Source organism: Agelaius phoeniceus, chromosome 2 (genome assembly GCF_051311805.1).
Source record: "Agelaius phoeniceus isolate bAgePho1 chromosome 2, bAgePho1.hap1, whole genome shotgun sequence".
Taxonomy (NCBI): Eukaryota; Metazoa; Chordata; class Aves; order Passeriformes; family Icteridae; genus Agelaius; species Agelaius phoeniceus.
The window spans coordinates 88,547,333-88,562,328 of record NC_135266.1 but is presented as its reverse complement, the minus strand read 5'-3'; the positions used below and the strand labels follow the sequence as shown (position 1 = coordinate 88,562,328).

At 47.0% G+C, this 14,996-nt stretch overlaps 1 protein-coding gene across 6 annotated transcripts in view; it reads left to right on the top strand.

The window, feature by feature from the left end:
- The first annotated feature begins 31 nt into the window (after positions 1–31).
- The window catches only part of TCAF2 (TRPM8 channel associated factor 2), a 31,712-nt gene continuing 16,747 nt past the window's right edge, over positions 32–14,996 (top strand). For 4 of the 6 annotated variants that reach the window (XM_077174141.1, XM_077174138.1, XM_077174139.1 and 1 more), the window contains exons 1-5: positions 160–351; positions 449–594; positions 8,339–8,457; positions 9,252–9,885; positions 12,972–13,942. In XM_077174141.1, coding sequence (XP_077030256.1) covers positions 9,269–9,885; positions 12,972–13,942 — 1,588 coding nt within the window. In that variant the 5' untranslated portion in view covers positions 160–351; positions 449–594; positions 8,339–8,457; positions 9,252–9,268. Of the gene's footprint in view, positions 129–159; positions 352–448; positions 595–8,338; positions 8,458–9,251; positions 9,886–12,971; positions 13,943–14,996 lie in introns of those variants that run through there. The other 2 variants (XM_077174140.1, XM_054627913.2) reach the window with 2 other exon arrangements.

Genomic DNA, 14,996 nt, shown 5'->3' with positions numbered 1-14,996 from the left:
GGAGGAGGAAGGGGAGGGGAGAGGGAGGGACCGAGAAGTTTCTAGAGCTGCTGCCGCAAAGCGCCCGGCCGTGCCAGGGGCCGGGGTGAAATTGTGCGTCGCCCCCGGGGGCGGAGAGGACGGCGGGGGTAAGGCAGTTGCCTGGCCGCGTTATACTCCGGGGTGGTGGGGGCGAAGGAGAAGAAGAGGAGGAGGAAGAAGAAGAGCAGCTTATTCGTGAGAGGAGGGAGGGCGCGCTTTTACAGCGCCGAGCTTGCAGGGCAGGTGCGCCCGCCTCTCGCTGGTGATGCAGGGGAGCCCGGCCCGGCAGTGAGGAGGAGCTGCTGCGTCCTGCCCTGGCGAAGCTTTACTGTAAGCTGCACTTATAATAAAAGTAACCCGTCTGACCCCTCAGTTTCAGCAACCCTGTGCAGATGCATGGCGTATATTCTTTTTGCCCACCACGCAGGTAGTCCCGGGAAAGGTAGTACCAGTGGGCACGGAAGCACCGAGCCGACAGCGAGCGTGCATCCCGGGGAGCTCGGGCATCCCTTGATTGGGGTCCCATTAGGAGCCGTGTGCTTGAAAGCCATTTGTTACCCAGGACCAGGAAAGGTAAAGATATGCTTAGGACACAGAGTGCAAGCTCTGTGGCTTGCCTTTCTGTATCTGTCTAGATAAAATAGCACCAATTTGCGCGTCAGCCTGCTGTTGGAGTATTTAAGGATGCATAAATAGGAATAGGTGCTCCCTCTTAATATGAAGAACAAGTACGAATGTGCAGGAATTAGCAGATGAGTCTAATTCTGGGTTACTCAGCATCTGTACGTGCCTCCTGGATGGTATGGTACATTCGGCCAAATCATTTGCAAAATCCAATTTTCAAAATCAGACTAGAATCGTATCCATCACCTTCGCCATAAATAAGGAAAGCAAAAGTGTTAACTGGGTTCAACCTTCCACTGCAAGCCTTGAACACCCGCCCCCCCCCCCGGCCGCGCAGCTGCAGCATTGCCCACTCCTCGCCTAGGGAGGCACCTTTCCCGGCTGTTCTTGAACTTTCCTTCCCGCCCGCTCCCTCGGCTTTCCCGGTGGGTGCTGGGCGCGGGGCTGGCGCGGCTCAGCGCAGCTCCGCCCGCCGCTCCCGGGCAGCGCCGGGGCCGCTGCCGAGCAGCGGGAGCCGTGCGGAGCCGCCGCCTCTGCTGCGCCCACCGCGCTTGGTGCTCGCTGTGCAGCGTGATGCTTGAGCCTTCTGTAACAAAAGCGGTGACTGAAGGGGAAAGGGGGCTCGCAGTGTCCCCCAGCTGCCTTTCCAAGCCGCATTGCCGTCTCCAGTGCAAATCCCTGGAGTGGGAGCTTGCTCTGTGAGGAGGGTACAGGCTGCTTCTGACCTGCTGTTCTGTGCCGGTTCCAAAGGAAAGGAGTAGCAAAAGAGACTAAAAGAACCTGAAGTTACTCTGGCAGCTGGGTGTAAACTGCAAAATCTACAGGTTTCCCCTGAGAAAGAACACGCTTTTCAACCCCATGCAAACGTACACTTTAGTTTACTTTCAATCTAAATAAGAAGGGAGAAGACAGAGAAGGAGAGGGTTGTGGTTTCTGTGTGCGTTTGGTCTGGAAACTTCTAACTGCTCACAATTTGCAATTTAACATGGATGAGTTATTTGATTGCAGATTAGATCTGTAGGAGGTACAAAGCTGGTTCTGTGCATAGACTCTGGACCTTGATACACTGAGGAACACGGAGAGAAGCATCTAAGTTGGTTCTAGTCCAGCAGGTCTAGCAGGTCTTGTTGCAGGAAGCACAGCAAAAACACACGAGATAATTCTTCATCTAATGAGTCTGTAGGGTGCTAAATTTACAATCTCCAGTCAGCATTAGCACACAAGTTCTCCTACGCTCTCAATCCATCTGACATCTTTTTTTCATCTACTTCTAATAATAAACCAGCTATGTGTTGGTTTAAAATAAATCTTTGCAGGTCATTCTGTCTTACACTTGGCAATGAAGTTTCTCTTTGGTACTGGTACTTTTTCAGCTGCATGTTTTTTATTTCATAATCCAGCATTTGAAAATTGCAGTATGTGTAATTGGTGCCAAATTATCTACAACTGCCAAACATGCTAGAAACAAGTTTGATAACGTGATAAGTAGTAGAAGGGAAAGGAGATCTTTTAGTGGAGATCATTTACAGATGTTATACAGCTCATATTTCCAGCCATCCCCTAGTTTTCAACATAGTAGTGCAAGCCCTTACATAAGTAATTTAAACCAAGTACTGCAAGTTAAGTTCCTTAGTAACTTTCCAAAGACTCTTTAGATACTGTTTGAGGGCCTCCCTGACAGGCTGTATGTGGAGGGCTTTATGGAAAAGGGGACAGAGACAGCAGCAAAACAACAGTGAGTGTCTGGGGTGATGTCAATGCCATAATGCTTCCAGTAGGGTGTGGATGGAGGGAAGGCACGTCAGAACAGTCTCTTGTCAAGCCTCTTCTAAGGCTTGCTTATAGTACCACAGCATTGTAAAGGCACCTCATGTCAGGCCTGTTCTCAGAAGATACATTGCAGACACAAAGGAAAGATTTCAGAACTTGATGGGTACGCTTAGGTGAAGGGAAAATAAAAGTTTTGGCTATAGCTTTCAGGCAGAGCAGAAGACAAGTGAGATGATTGCCTAAGGCATCAGAGAACATTCCAAGCAGTAAAATGTCCTGAAAAAACAACAAATTCCAGCAAGAGTCTGGAACAACCTCCCAGGACATGAAGCCAACCTAAAGCTGGTCAGCAACATGCTAGATTTAGGAATAGGTTTATGTAAAGACTTGCTGAAGGTAATAAGGCTTGGACAAACATAGAAGATGCCATAGGACAACACAGCTCAGACATAGCTTTATCAAACAGGTCCTGCACAGGCAAGGGTGACTCAAGGTGGGACCCCAAGGACTCAAGGGACTCCTAAAGCCCATCGGGAAGGGAGGACCTGTCACGGGGTTGGCTTCCCAGGTGTGCCATGGCTGGACTCACTGTAGTGTGGGGGTTGACCAAAGCCCTACTGTGACATGCTGTGGCCTCGAAGTTCACTTGCCCAGCTGTGTTGGTGATGCTGGCATGGCAGACTCCCGGAACCGGGAAAAGAAGTGAGGAATGCGTGTCTGTACAAGCTCCAAGATGACATTTCGTGATAACGGCAAACACAGTAACCAAAAAAGGAATGACCCTGACTATTACTTTGTGATTGGAACAGGAACTGAAACCACACTCATCAAGAGCACTGGATTCATGCTTGATTGGCTTGAAAGGGCTGAGCACAGGGTGTAAGAAAGAAATAGAGGCAGAAGCCACATACTCTGTGTTGACTGGCACTGGCCACCAGCTGGCAGGTGGACAGACAGCCAGACATCAGCAGGGACACCCTGATGCCACCTGCCAGGGAACACAAAATCCAGCCCAGCATGGCTTGAGTGTGGTGAAGACTTTCCTGGGGAAGCTAGTACAAATAAGATAGCTCATACACCATGGGCAAAAGCGATAATTTGTGCACCCATGTTATTTAAAGTAAGGCTTTAAAACATTGATTGATTGATTGACTGTTACAAAGGATTAAGTAAACTTGCTCTTTTTTTTTTTATTTACTTGGCATACATTTCTTCTGAGGGATTGTTTGGTTGCTGTCAAAATCCCAAGGAAACCCCAGATGCTCATCTGTTGGTGTGTCACACTTATACTGAGCTGGAAAAGAATGTGACTTAATAGATCAGGGACAGCTTTAATTATTTCTGCTTGCTGCATCATAAAAAATAATGGTAATAAGGAGGAAGCAATGCTCAGTTTATAGAATTGCACATTTTTTTGTTGCAATAAGCAGTGCTGCCATTGAAGTCTGCAATAGAGCACAAACCTTCATCAGTCTGACCCTACACTTGAATTTTGTGTGACATGTGACAAGTGATAGATTATTAAGCTGCCCGTCACCTGAGTTATGCCCTGCCTGTTCCTCAGTCTCAGCTTCACTGAGCTGTTCCAGTATCCCTGCTTTCCCTTCCTCCCCAACAGGATATAGCACATCAAGTTCTGTGCTATCCTTTTGGTTTGGGAGGGATAAAGTTGTTGTTTTTCCATATTCATGACCGCATCACTGCGGGCTGCAGTGGATTGACACGGCCTGCACACAAAGACCATCAGACCTCTCTCTTTTCTGCTCCTTTTCAGCTGGAAGGGGTGGTGTTCCCTCATCCCCTGCTTTACAACCGAGCAACATTTACAGGGGAGGGATCTGAGCTGTTACTCAGCGGGCATGCAAATGAGACTCAACCCTTCCAGCGCCAGGCTGGAAAGGGCTCTGTGTCTGCATTTCCCGGGGATTTCTGTGCTGCTCAGCTCCCTGTTCACCAACAGATGTCAACGCTTTTCTAAAATTACAGATCGTAGGACTCACAATTAGGCAAGGTCTCACTTTAAAAAAATTGTTCTCTAGTAAGGTGATTTCTTCTGTGCTTCTGTACCTTGATTTCTATTATTTGGTGATTTCATCTATGTGATATATGCTGTCCTTTTTAGATCCCAGGTAAATATTTTCAAAAAGACTAAACAGCACTTGTTTGTATAGGCATCTCTTCTGATTCAGTCTATCCCTGTCTTTACCAATTATAGCTCATTAGCTAACTTTCAACTCACAGAAATTTAGTAGAATGAATTATAATTAAGATGTTATTTACCTTTCCAAATGCACTGATCATGTTTAATCAGTTGCTTTCCTTTTGTTCTTTCCTTGCCTTGAAAGAAATTAAGATTACTGGACAAATGTATGTTTAGACATTCACATTTTCTATTTCTTTGCATCTCATTAGCCAGTGAGTGTACCCTAACACTGGTGTGCATGGTAACACCACCAGAAAGGATGGGCAATTCATGTTGTTTTTTTCCTCAGACCACTGCAACATTTTACTAGGCTTGGAAATTGTAATGTTTTACAATCTATTGCTCTGAAGTGCCACATGAAAATAATACAAATAACACATGGTAATTGCCTAATTGATTCTGTAGCACTTTTACTAAAAAATACATTTTTTAGACTTTATCAATTTTCAGTATGTTTCCTAATAATTCTTAGGCCTGTCATTGTTAAAAATAAATACCTGCAGTAGCTTCCTTTGGTGATTGCTATCTTGATCTAATTTTAGAGTTCTCATTAATTTGCAACCTAATCTACTTTTTCTTTGTCTCTCCTTCTTTTAGACATATTTAACTTTGTTTTTTCTACTTTTATTATGTAACTCTAGAAAGGTTTTCTTAATGTATTTTTTCCTAATTTTGTGTTTCCCATGCAAGTTTTCTTGCTCAGCTTCCTCCCCCTTCCCCATCCCTTTCCTCTGGCTGTGTCAGAAGAAGGTCAGATTGGATGTGTGGACTGTTACAGTGTCTCATTACTGTTACCATAAAAAATTTCTTCCTTATAGCCAAATCTGGGAAATCCAAATCAACCCTCTTTCAGTTTAAAACCTTGTTGCTGATGAACAGACAATGAAAATAAGTATTTTTGTGTCTTCAGCAAATGCCGAACATCATAATTCCTCTCCTTGCTCAATTTCTTGATAAAGATGGGAAGAAGCAAGAGTCCACCAATTCCTTACTGCTTACAGACTTTGCAGTATTGCTGATTCTTAGTTACTGTGCAGACAGCTAGATTGAAAATCTGAAATGGAGGAAAGACTGGAAAACCCATGGGCTCACCCTATGAGGAAGAACAGCCACATCCCTAGAAATGGTGTGTCCCACTCACTTAGGCTTACCTGTTGTTAACAGGTGAGACATCTCAGTGCCTGTCTTGCCTCTTTTGTCCTATACTTCACCGATACTGCACAATCCCATAATTTTTACTCATGGAAGTCCTCCCGTATTTTGTGGGGACCTTGAAGACTTGCCCAAAAGCGGCTGACCACTTAAAACACAAAATCTATTCCCATATTCACCCTCAGAACTCGCCCAGGTCCTCTGTCTCACAGATACTCTTCCTGAGTAGACCAAGGGGTATGCCTTCCTTTGAATCATATCTCTTTTGCCTGTGTGTGGTGGCTTTTGGACAGCAGATGATGGAATCTTAAGTTTGCATTTAATGAAATCCCATTAACTTCCCATCACATTTTTGTCCCTTTTCCAGAGACAGAAAAAAGACTGGGATAGATTTAGTCCTCTGGCAGGGTTTATAAATGTTTGCTTCAATACCTACTCTCACAGTATTCTCAGCTCTACAGGGAGGAGGAACTCTCTGGAGGTGAGAGGTGGAAGGTGCAGGAGGGAAGACAAGGAATTCAGAATCTTTGTCTTGAGACACTGTCATGGAGAATTTTTGCTTCCACATTCAGAGGGGATGCAGCTAGGAGCCAAGATCTTCCTTCTGTATGGGCCCAGGTCTAGTGGTTGTTTCCTCCTAATTGATGTGAGAGACAGCCAGCCAGCTCAGTCTTCTGCAGCTTCCTTCAATTCTTGTTAGACATGTATGTTCTCTGTTCCTGCTGAGTTTTCTCCCTTCTCTCTCTAGATAGAGGAGATCATCTGTAGTTGTGTCTGCTCGGGGTCTAATATGTGCACTTCTTCCCTCCACTCTGAAATGCTTCACACAATTTAAATGGAGAAATTGTGATTACATAGGAATTGGGAATTCTGTTATATGGTCTCAATTGCTTTCAGTCAAGAGAGTTAACATCCTTTCCAAAATAGCCACTCCTTGTTCTGGATAAATGCCAGGGAGCAGGAGTGTTCCTAGGTTGAGAGCGTAGGATGTTAGCTTTCAGATCCTGTGATAAGAAAGGTGGGAGCTAAGAAGTTTGCTGATTTTACATCAAACCTAGTCCTGTGGTTTGTCCCCATGTAGAATGACTGAGGGACAATCCCAAGCACAAATACAGCCTGGGTGGAGAATTAATTGAGAGCAGCCCTGCCAAGGAGGACTTGAGGGTGTTGGTTTGACCAGAAGTCTGACATGACCTGGCAATGTACATTCACAGCCTAGAAAACCAACTGTGCCTTGGGCTGCATCCAGAGCAGCATGAACAGCAGGGCAAGGGAGGGGATTCTGCTCCTCTGCTCTTGTGAGATCCTACCTGGGGTGATGCATCCAGCTCTGGGTTTCCTAGTAGAAGGAAAACAGACCTCTTGGAACAAGTCCAGAGGAGGCCACTGAGATGATCAGAGGGCTGGAGCACCTCTCCTATGGAGACAGGCTGAGAGAGTTGGGGTTGTTCAGACTGGAGAAGGCTCCAGGAGCACCTTAGAGCCCCTTCCAGTACCTAAAAGGGGCTACAAGAGAGCTAGAGAGGGACTTTTTACGAGGGCATGCAGTGACAGGACAAGGGGGAAGGCCTTGAAAAAGGGCAGGTTTAGATTAGACGTTAGGAAGAATTTCTCTACTGAGGATGGTAGGACACTGGCACAGGTTGCCCAGAGAAGCTGTGGATACCCCATGCCTGGAAAAGTTCAATGCCAGGTTGAATGGGGCTTTGAGCACCTAGTCTAGTGGAAGGTGTCCCTGCCCATGGCAAAAGGTTTGAAACTAGATGTTCTTTTAAGTCCTTTTCCAACCCAAACCATTCAGTAGTTATGATTCTATAGCTTCATATGCGTTGCTGAAACTATCCAACCGCTTTTCCTCTCCCTTGCACCATGGTCAGTGTGTCAGTATAGGTACATTAGTATCAAATCCACAGAAATCACCAAAACACCCTTCAGTATTTTCCAAGGCTGCATTACTGCTTTGCTGCATGATTTGTAGTAAAATACCCTAAAGCACTTAGACCTTGTGTTTGCCTTTACATGTAGGGCTTCTTTGAACCCAGCAATAAAAAGCTGGGATTCATACTAAGGCAGCAATCAAGCACTTTGTTACTGGGCATTGTGGTTTTTATCCCATGTTAATCCCATGTTAAATTGACTCATGAATCAGCTTTGACTCATGAATCATATGCAAGACAATAGAGGAGTCCTATGATAGTTTTGGTGAAAAACAGCACTTCCAGGCATGACCAGAGAGGATAAGTGATACTGTCATTCTAGATCAGGTTGCTGTTTCTAAGCATCCTGGGGCTTCTGACAAAATCCAGATCAAGGATGCAGCTTCTCTAGGACTTGCCATTTTCCTGTGTTTGGATGACAAGGGTTTGCTTTCAGGGTAGCCAATTGTGAAGTGTGTGTGAAGCCTGGTGTTGGCACGGGATGCTGCCAGGGAAAGGTCCACGCCCCTTCAGAGCAGCTCCTTCCCTTGCTGTAGGTGTTGTGCTCAGTCACTCTTCTGAATCCTGAATGACACAAGCTGGGTGGGGCTGGGTCAGAGTCTCATACCTCAAAGCCTTCCTGTTTGCACAGCCACAGCTATCCCAGATCAGCAGAAGACAACTTCAGGACAAAGCGAAGCCAGACTTTCAAACCGAGGGAGCCTTAAGAGAGCAGTGTCACTCACAGACCTCAAAGGGCTTGGCATCGAGGTCAGTACACTCTCCTTACTTCACAGGTGGGAAAGCAGATGAAACAAAGCTATGGGAAAGAGAAATTATTTTATTGAGATTTAAAACAGTTTGGATCAGGGAGCTAGGTCATTAATCTCCTGTGCCCAGACATGCTCTCATGGGTACTATGTGCTTTAAACTCACAGTTATTGCAGGGAAGCTGGTCATCTCCATCATTTTTGCTGACTTTCCCTCACAGCACCTCCCAATACTAAGCACAGGCCTAAATGGAGGTAGAAAAGTACAACATGTTGCAGCAGCAGCACGTAGCTCTGTACCTATCCAATTGGGAGCTAAAATGTGAACGGCACGTTTGAATTATATTGTGCATTGTGTTGATACAGCTTTTTCATTTTCTGGCTGTTCCTGTGTAAACCACCTCTACCATACAAGTTCCTAGTAGACTTCCTGGAGCCTCTGGCACTCTCCCTCTTCAAATAAATTGTTAATGGGACAGTGAATACCTTTATTTCCCTGTTTTCCTCCATGGTGCATAGCAGAATTTGTTGAAACAGTCATTTTTGTCTCCATAATCATGGTATACTTGTCACTTCTATTTAAATATGTAAATAGTGTGATGACAAAGCTAAAACAAGTGAACAAACAGACAAAATGACAAACAAACCAAATCCCCAAAAAAGTTGTATCCACAAATCTGAGTCCTCTTTGTTTGGAGTTCCTACTAGCCAACAAAAAAATTGGTCCAGGGGGTTGTTACAGTTTTCCTTTTTGCTGAACTTCACTATAATGGAGGTTGCTGTTCTCTCCACCAGACAGGAGTGTCCTGGAGATGAAACCCTGTGCCACCTACGAGCAGTTAGTGGATGGTGTCGGGCCATGGGACTTCACTGGAGGTTTTGTTCCCTGTGAGCTGCTCCTTGTTGGAGAGGACGCCTACCCTGTGCTCCTGAGCACTAAGAAGCAGGTCCTGATTGCGGTCTCACAGTACGGGAAGGGCCGGATGGTGGTCGTTTCCCATGAAGGAATCCTGAAGAGCCCCAAGTTCTCCCAGTTCCTCAGGAATGCCACGAGGTGGCTCAAGCCTTGCCCAGAGGCCCTGGTTGGGGTTCATCCTCGGTTGGATTCCCTGTCCCAGGTGCTGCTCGAGGCTGGCACCCGAGTGCAGGTGGAGGCAGAGCCCAGCCCGTCCATGGGGGTGTTCTGTATGGACGCCTATGACAGCTCCCAGGCCAGAGGCATCGTGGACTTTGTCAAAGGGGGTGGGGGGCTGCTTGTTGGAGGCCAAGCCTGGTACTGGGCGAGTCAACACGGCAAGGAGAAGGTGCTCTTTGAATTCCCTGGGAACCAGGTGACCAGCGTGGCTGGCGTGTACTTCACAGGAAACACTGTGGAAAAAGGTGTCTTCAAAGTGGCCAAGAAGATTCCCAAGATCCCATTGGTTGTCCCGTGAGTACCTGAGTTGCCCTCTCTTTAAACCACCAATTAGGTTATGTGGGTGAGTTGTTTGTAGAAGTTTTGGGAGGTGAGAGGTGAGGGTGATGGTAAATGCTGGTTCTTTAATAACCAGCATGGAATTGTTGCCTTCCAATTTAAAGAGGACCATTCTTTGCAATTGGAAAGAATGCTGTCTTCAACTGCTTCCAGGGCAGCAGAACCAGGCCCAGGGAATCCATGCTCAGAGAAGGAAATGAGAGGAGGCATCTTTTAGAACAGCCTGCTTGATCAAGTGTACCTGAGTGAAATGCAGCAAAACAGGGGCAGGAGGAAGAACTCCTCTCCCTTTCCCCACACATCCCTACATTCAGGGCAACTTTCCCACAGCTGTAAACCATGCTGGAGATGAAGCAGCAGGACAGCTCTCTAGGCCAGCCTCTGGCTGACATCTGCCAAACCTGTTTAGCTTGTTCCTTGCAGGAATTTACCTCTGCAGGTAAGCTCCTGGAGCTGAGGCTGGGTGCCGCCTCCCTTCTCAGCTTCTGAAACAGGCTGTGGGCAAGAAATCTCAGTTTGTTTGGGATTCCAGCCTGGCTCTTTGGGTTCTGGATTATCAGGTGTAAAACTCAGGGCTCATATTGCACAATTGACCAGGCATTGGAGACCTGGATGTTGCCCTGCTCTCTTCCTCCCCTTGCCAGTGGCTATGGCAGGCTCTTTCTCCTGCCACTTTCTGCTAAGTTACATAAGGCACAGCAGGTTCTCCAAGGAGCATTAGTGCTGCTGCGCTTCCTCTGCATGGCAGCTTCATTTCACTGTAGTGACAGCCACAGCAATTACAATAAAACTCCCAGCGAGTCTTTCCTTCACAGCCTTTTCCTTGTGGATGTAGAATGCTAAATTTCTAATATTTTCAAACAATTAATGGGATCTGATACTTTCTGTTTTTTTCTGGTAAAGGTGGTAGAAAGCTCTGCTGTTAATTCAGTGAAATGCTTAGGGCACAGCTAACAAATCAGGCTGCTTAATTAAAATTTGCTGGTTGCTTCTTGTTACCACCTGCACTGCACAAGCATGTTCCCACTGCTTCATGCACAGGGCATGGAAGTGGGAAAGGGGTGGGGAATTCAAAGAGAAAAATTACATCACAATTAACAAGACTTCAAATGGTAACTAAAGGTGAATTACACCTTGTTTAGGTTGTTTTTGTGGGGGTTTTGTTTGAATCCAGTGCCAGGGAGAAATTTAGATCTCCAATTTCTGTGTAACATCTGTACATCTGGGTCTTGCCAGATTTGTGTGCGGAGAATCAGGCTTCAGTCTGAGACAGGAGCTGTGCCATATGCCTGGACACATGCTCTGTGTGACAAAGGGTCTCAGTAAAGTAATAACCAAAGAAGAGCTGCAGATTTAATTCCTGTCCTATGGGCATGAGGAAGGGCAGCATCATTTATTCTCACTGAGTTGGCAACAATGGCCATGTAACAACATATCCTTCACAGGTGTTGGGGGAAAACTGTTTGGCAGAACCAGGGGAAAGTGTGCACAAAGCAAATGAGAGTAATTCAGCATGTCTTTCTCCACAGTGACACATAGGAGTTATATGACAATAGCAGAGATAAGAGAGCCTTGCACAGCCTAATCTCTTTTTATTGTGGACACTGACAATGTGAGGTAGTGTGAGGAATATGTGTTAAGGCTCTAATTCAATTTCCAGTCATTCATGATTTGTCTAGCTGTGTGTCTGCCTGTCTGTGTAGCCCATCTGTCCTAGCACTCCTTTCTTCAGCTCTCAGCAGTGGCAGAGCTTGGGAAAAGCACAGAAATCTTTTGGGCTTGCCTAGTTCATTAAGCCTAGGGTGGGGCAAATAGAGGAAGTTTCTCTTAGAGGAGATATGCTGATTCCCACATTATGTGCAGTTGAAATCTGCAGTTTAAAAAAACATGAAGAGTCTGAAGGGATTTTTTAATTTCTGCAATGTATTTAGATTTTCAAGTGGCTCTTCAAAGACAGAGGTCTAGAAGCTTCCTTTTAACCTATTTATTCCAATTTTTAAATGAGGGCTGAGATTCCTACAGATTTCCTTGACTGTAACAACTGAGGCTTTAAAAGGAGAAAAACGAGGCATTGATGGATTTTTTAAATTTTTTTTTAAACGGAAGAACTGACAGCATGATGTCCTGGGATGAAGGAGAAAGAAGAGGCAAGGATGGCCACCAGGAATAGCTCAGTTGGTTAGAACATGGTGCTACAAATAGTGTCAAGGAGGGGTGTTTGATCCCTGTATGGACCACTCACTTAAGAGCTGGACTCAGTGATGCTTCCAACTCAGAATATTCTGTGTGTCCTGGTTCAGGGCAAATTTTGGAGAGAACCCCCAAAGGGGCCCCTCAAGGAAAGCAGATTCAATTGGTCCCTCTGCCCCAACTGGTTTGGGAGGAAATACCACCTTGGAGAAAAGTGGAAAAAACCTGTTTATTAAAGAATAAAGCCTAAACAATGTTAAACAATAAAACCCCTTGCTGCTCCAAAAGAGATGACAAACTCAGAAAAGTCCCCTTCCCGGGTTGCAGCTCAGCTCACTCAGTCTCTTCTCAGTCCCACAGGCCCTGGAAATGGCGCGGCCCAGGCCCGGCCCGGTGGGCCCCAGGTGTGAGCTGCCGGTGCCCTGCTGGTGTTCAGGCCAGAGCAGGTTTGAACAGGTCCAAAGAAAATGGAAAAATACCCCACAGTCCAGGGAACTTCTTTGCCTCAGCTAGCCAAAACTAACTAAAACAATGGAGAGCTCTCTCCTGCTGTCTGTCCATCCGCAGACAACACAGTCCAGGGGCAGGAAGGTGGAGGAGTGAGTGCAGTGTCTGAAAACAAACTGCTGCTTCTTCTCTCCCCCTTCACTCTCTGCAACAAGTCCTAAAGGTGCAAAGCTTATTATTCAGCAAAAACAGAACAAGACAACTGGGGATAAAAGCATCATATAGTCCACCTAGGACACTGTGAAATCAAGAAGAGAACTCCTTAAGTTTCAGCTATGGCTCCAGTCATTTTGTGCCAAGGGTTCTGGGCTGGGGGCTAACCTGGACCTCTCTTGGTTCTGCAGGCACCAGGCCAACCTGAGCCGTGATGCCGAGTTTCTCCTGCACGGTGTGCCAGAGCTGGATTTGGTGACGGGGGGCATCCCCTCCACCTTGCTGGTGCATGGAGCCCTGTCCTTCCCGCTGTGCCTGGACAGCTCCCAGCGCTGCCTCTTGGCTGCCGCACGCTACGGCCGCGGCCGTGTGGTGGTGGCCACCCATGAGGGCCAACTGTTCTCCCCAAAGCTGGCCAGATTCCTGCTCAATGCTGTCTCCTGGCTGGATGCCGGCAGGAAGGGGCTGGTGGGGGTGGATCCCAGCCTGAAGAAGCTGTGTAGCCTGCTGTCTCAGGCAGAGGTGAAGTCGCAGGTGTCACAGCTGGCAGGTGACATCAGCGTGTACTGCTGCACTTCTTACGGTGACAAAGAAGCCGAGAGGATCCACGCTTTCGTGGCAGAGGGAGGTGGCCTGCTGGTGGGGGGCCAGGCCTGGTACTGGGCTTCCCAGAACTCTGGCAAAGCTGCTGTGGCAAAATATCCTGGCAACAGGATCCTGAACCGCTTTGGGGTGAGCATCCTGGGGCAGAGTGGCCAGGCAGCCAAGTACCCAGCCCTGGGGCCGGGGGAGCACTACCACTTCCGCAGGGCACTCCTGCTCTTCAGCACGCAGCTGCAGGGACATCAGGAGCTCACGGAGCCCCTGAAGGGCTGGCTGCACCCCCTGGCACAGGACTGCGCTGCCTTCCTGCACATCCCAGCCCACGACTGCCCGGCATACGCCTCGCTGCACCGCATCCTGACCAAAGTGCTCAAGAGGACTGGGATCCCGCAGGTCAGCAGGCAGTGCCCGGTCAAGAGCAACTCCAAAGAGGCAGTGCTTCTGTGCATGGCGACTGAGCTGTCCCTCACCATGACAGACAGCGCTGCCCTGGTGCAGAAATCTGCTGCTGGGGTCTGTGCCTTCCCTGTCACTGTGGAAATCGATGGCACAAACCCAGGTGAGGAATTATCTCTCTTCCTCTCAAGGCATCCTGCTGCTGGGATCACTGGGGTGCCTGCCCTCAGTGTGCCTGTGTCCGTGTATGCCTGAACATGGGCACAGATGTGCAATTTCCCCTTGGCCTTCAGAGGAGACTGAGCTCAGTGCAGTGGCAGACAGGCTCCTTTTGTGGCCAGCCCTGATTCTAGCAACTGAAACACTCCATGGAAGTCCTGCTTCCTCCCTGTTGGTGCACAGGCACTGGCTGGAGAAGAACTCCCAACAAGTGGCACTGCAGGGCACTTGCATGGCAGAATGGTTTTGGCAAGAAAGCTTCTCTGAGAAACCCTGGACTCCACAGTGCAAGTTGCTGTTCCCATAGTTGTGCTGATATAGCCGTCTATGGAGCCATCCTATGAAGAGGTGGGAGTTAGAAACAAAAAGTTTATTTGTTATCTAGGTAATTTCAGCCTGAGTTATAGCACAGTCCCACAGCTTGGTGTATCAGCACAATGGAGGGAAGATCTGGTTTTGGGGGTGAAAGAGGCTGGAAGTATGGTGGGAACTTCTTGGGGTGACACAACCACTGAAGCCAAAGTATTCAGTAAATACACCATAAATTATTTGTCTAAGCTTAGGTCTTGTATCTGTACCAGTTTGCTGAGATTCCTGCTTACAACTGATATGTTTAAACTCTGGGTTAAATACCACTAGGAATTTAATTCCCCTGGACAGAGTTTTTTTAATTAGAATATGATTTAGAGGAGTTGTTTCCAAATCGTTACAATGAGATAAAGGAGGCTGTTCTGGAATGGCAATATCTGAGTGCAGTGGCTGTGCAGAGAGAAAAGTTGTAGAATAACTTCTCACTGGTTTTAATAATGAGTCAGGACAAAAGCAGAAAATACTCAGAATTTGTGTCATTTCACATAAATGAAAAGGAAAGAAAAGCTAGCAAACCCTGACCACCATTTCAAAACTGCCTTTGGTACAAATTCAGCAAAACTGAGATGAACTGGTAACACACTGTGATATAGTCTAATTTGCATTTTTCATTGGATTAGGTTTTGCTT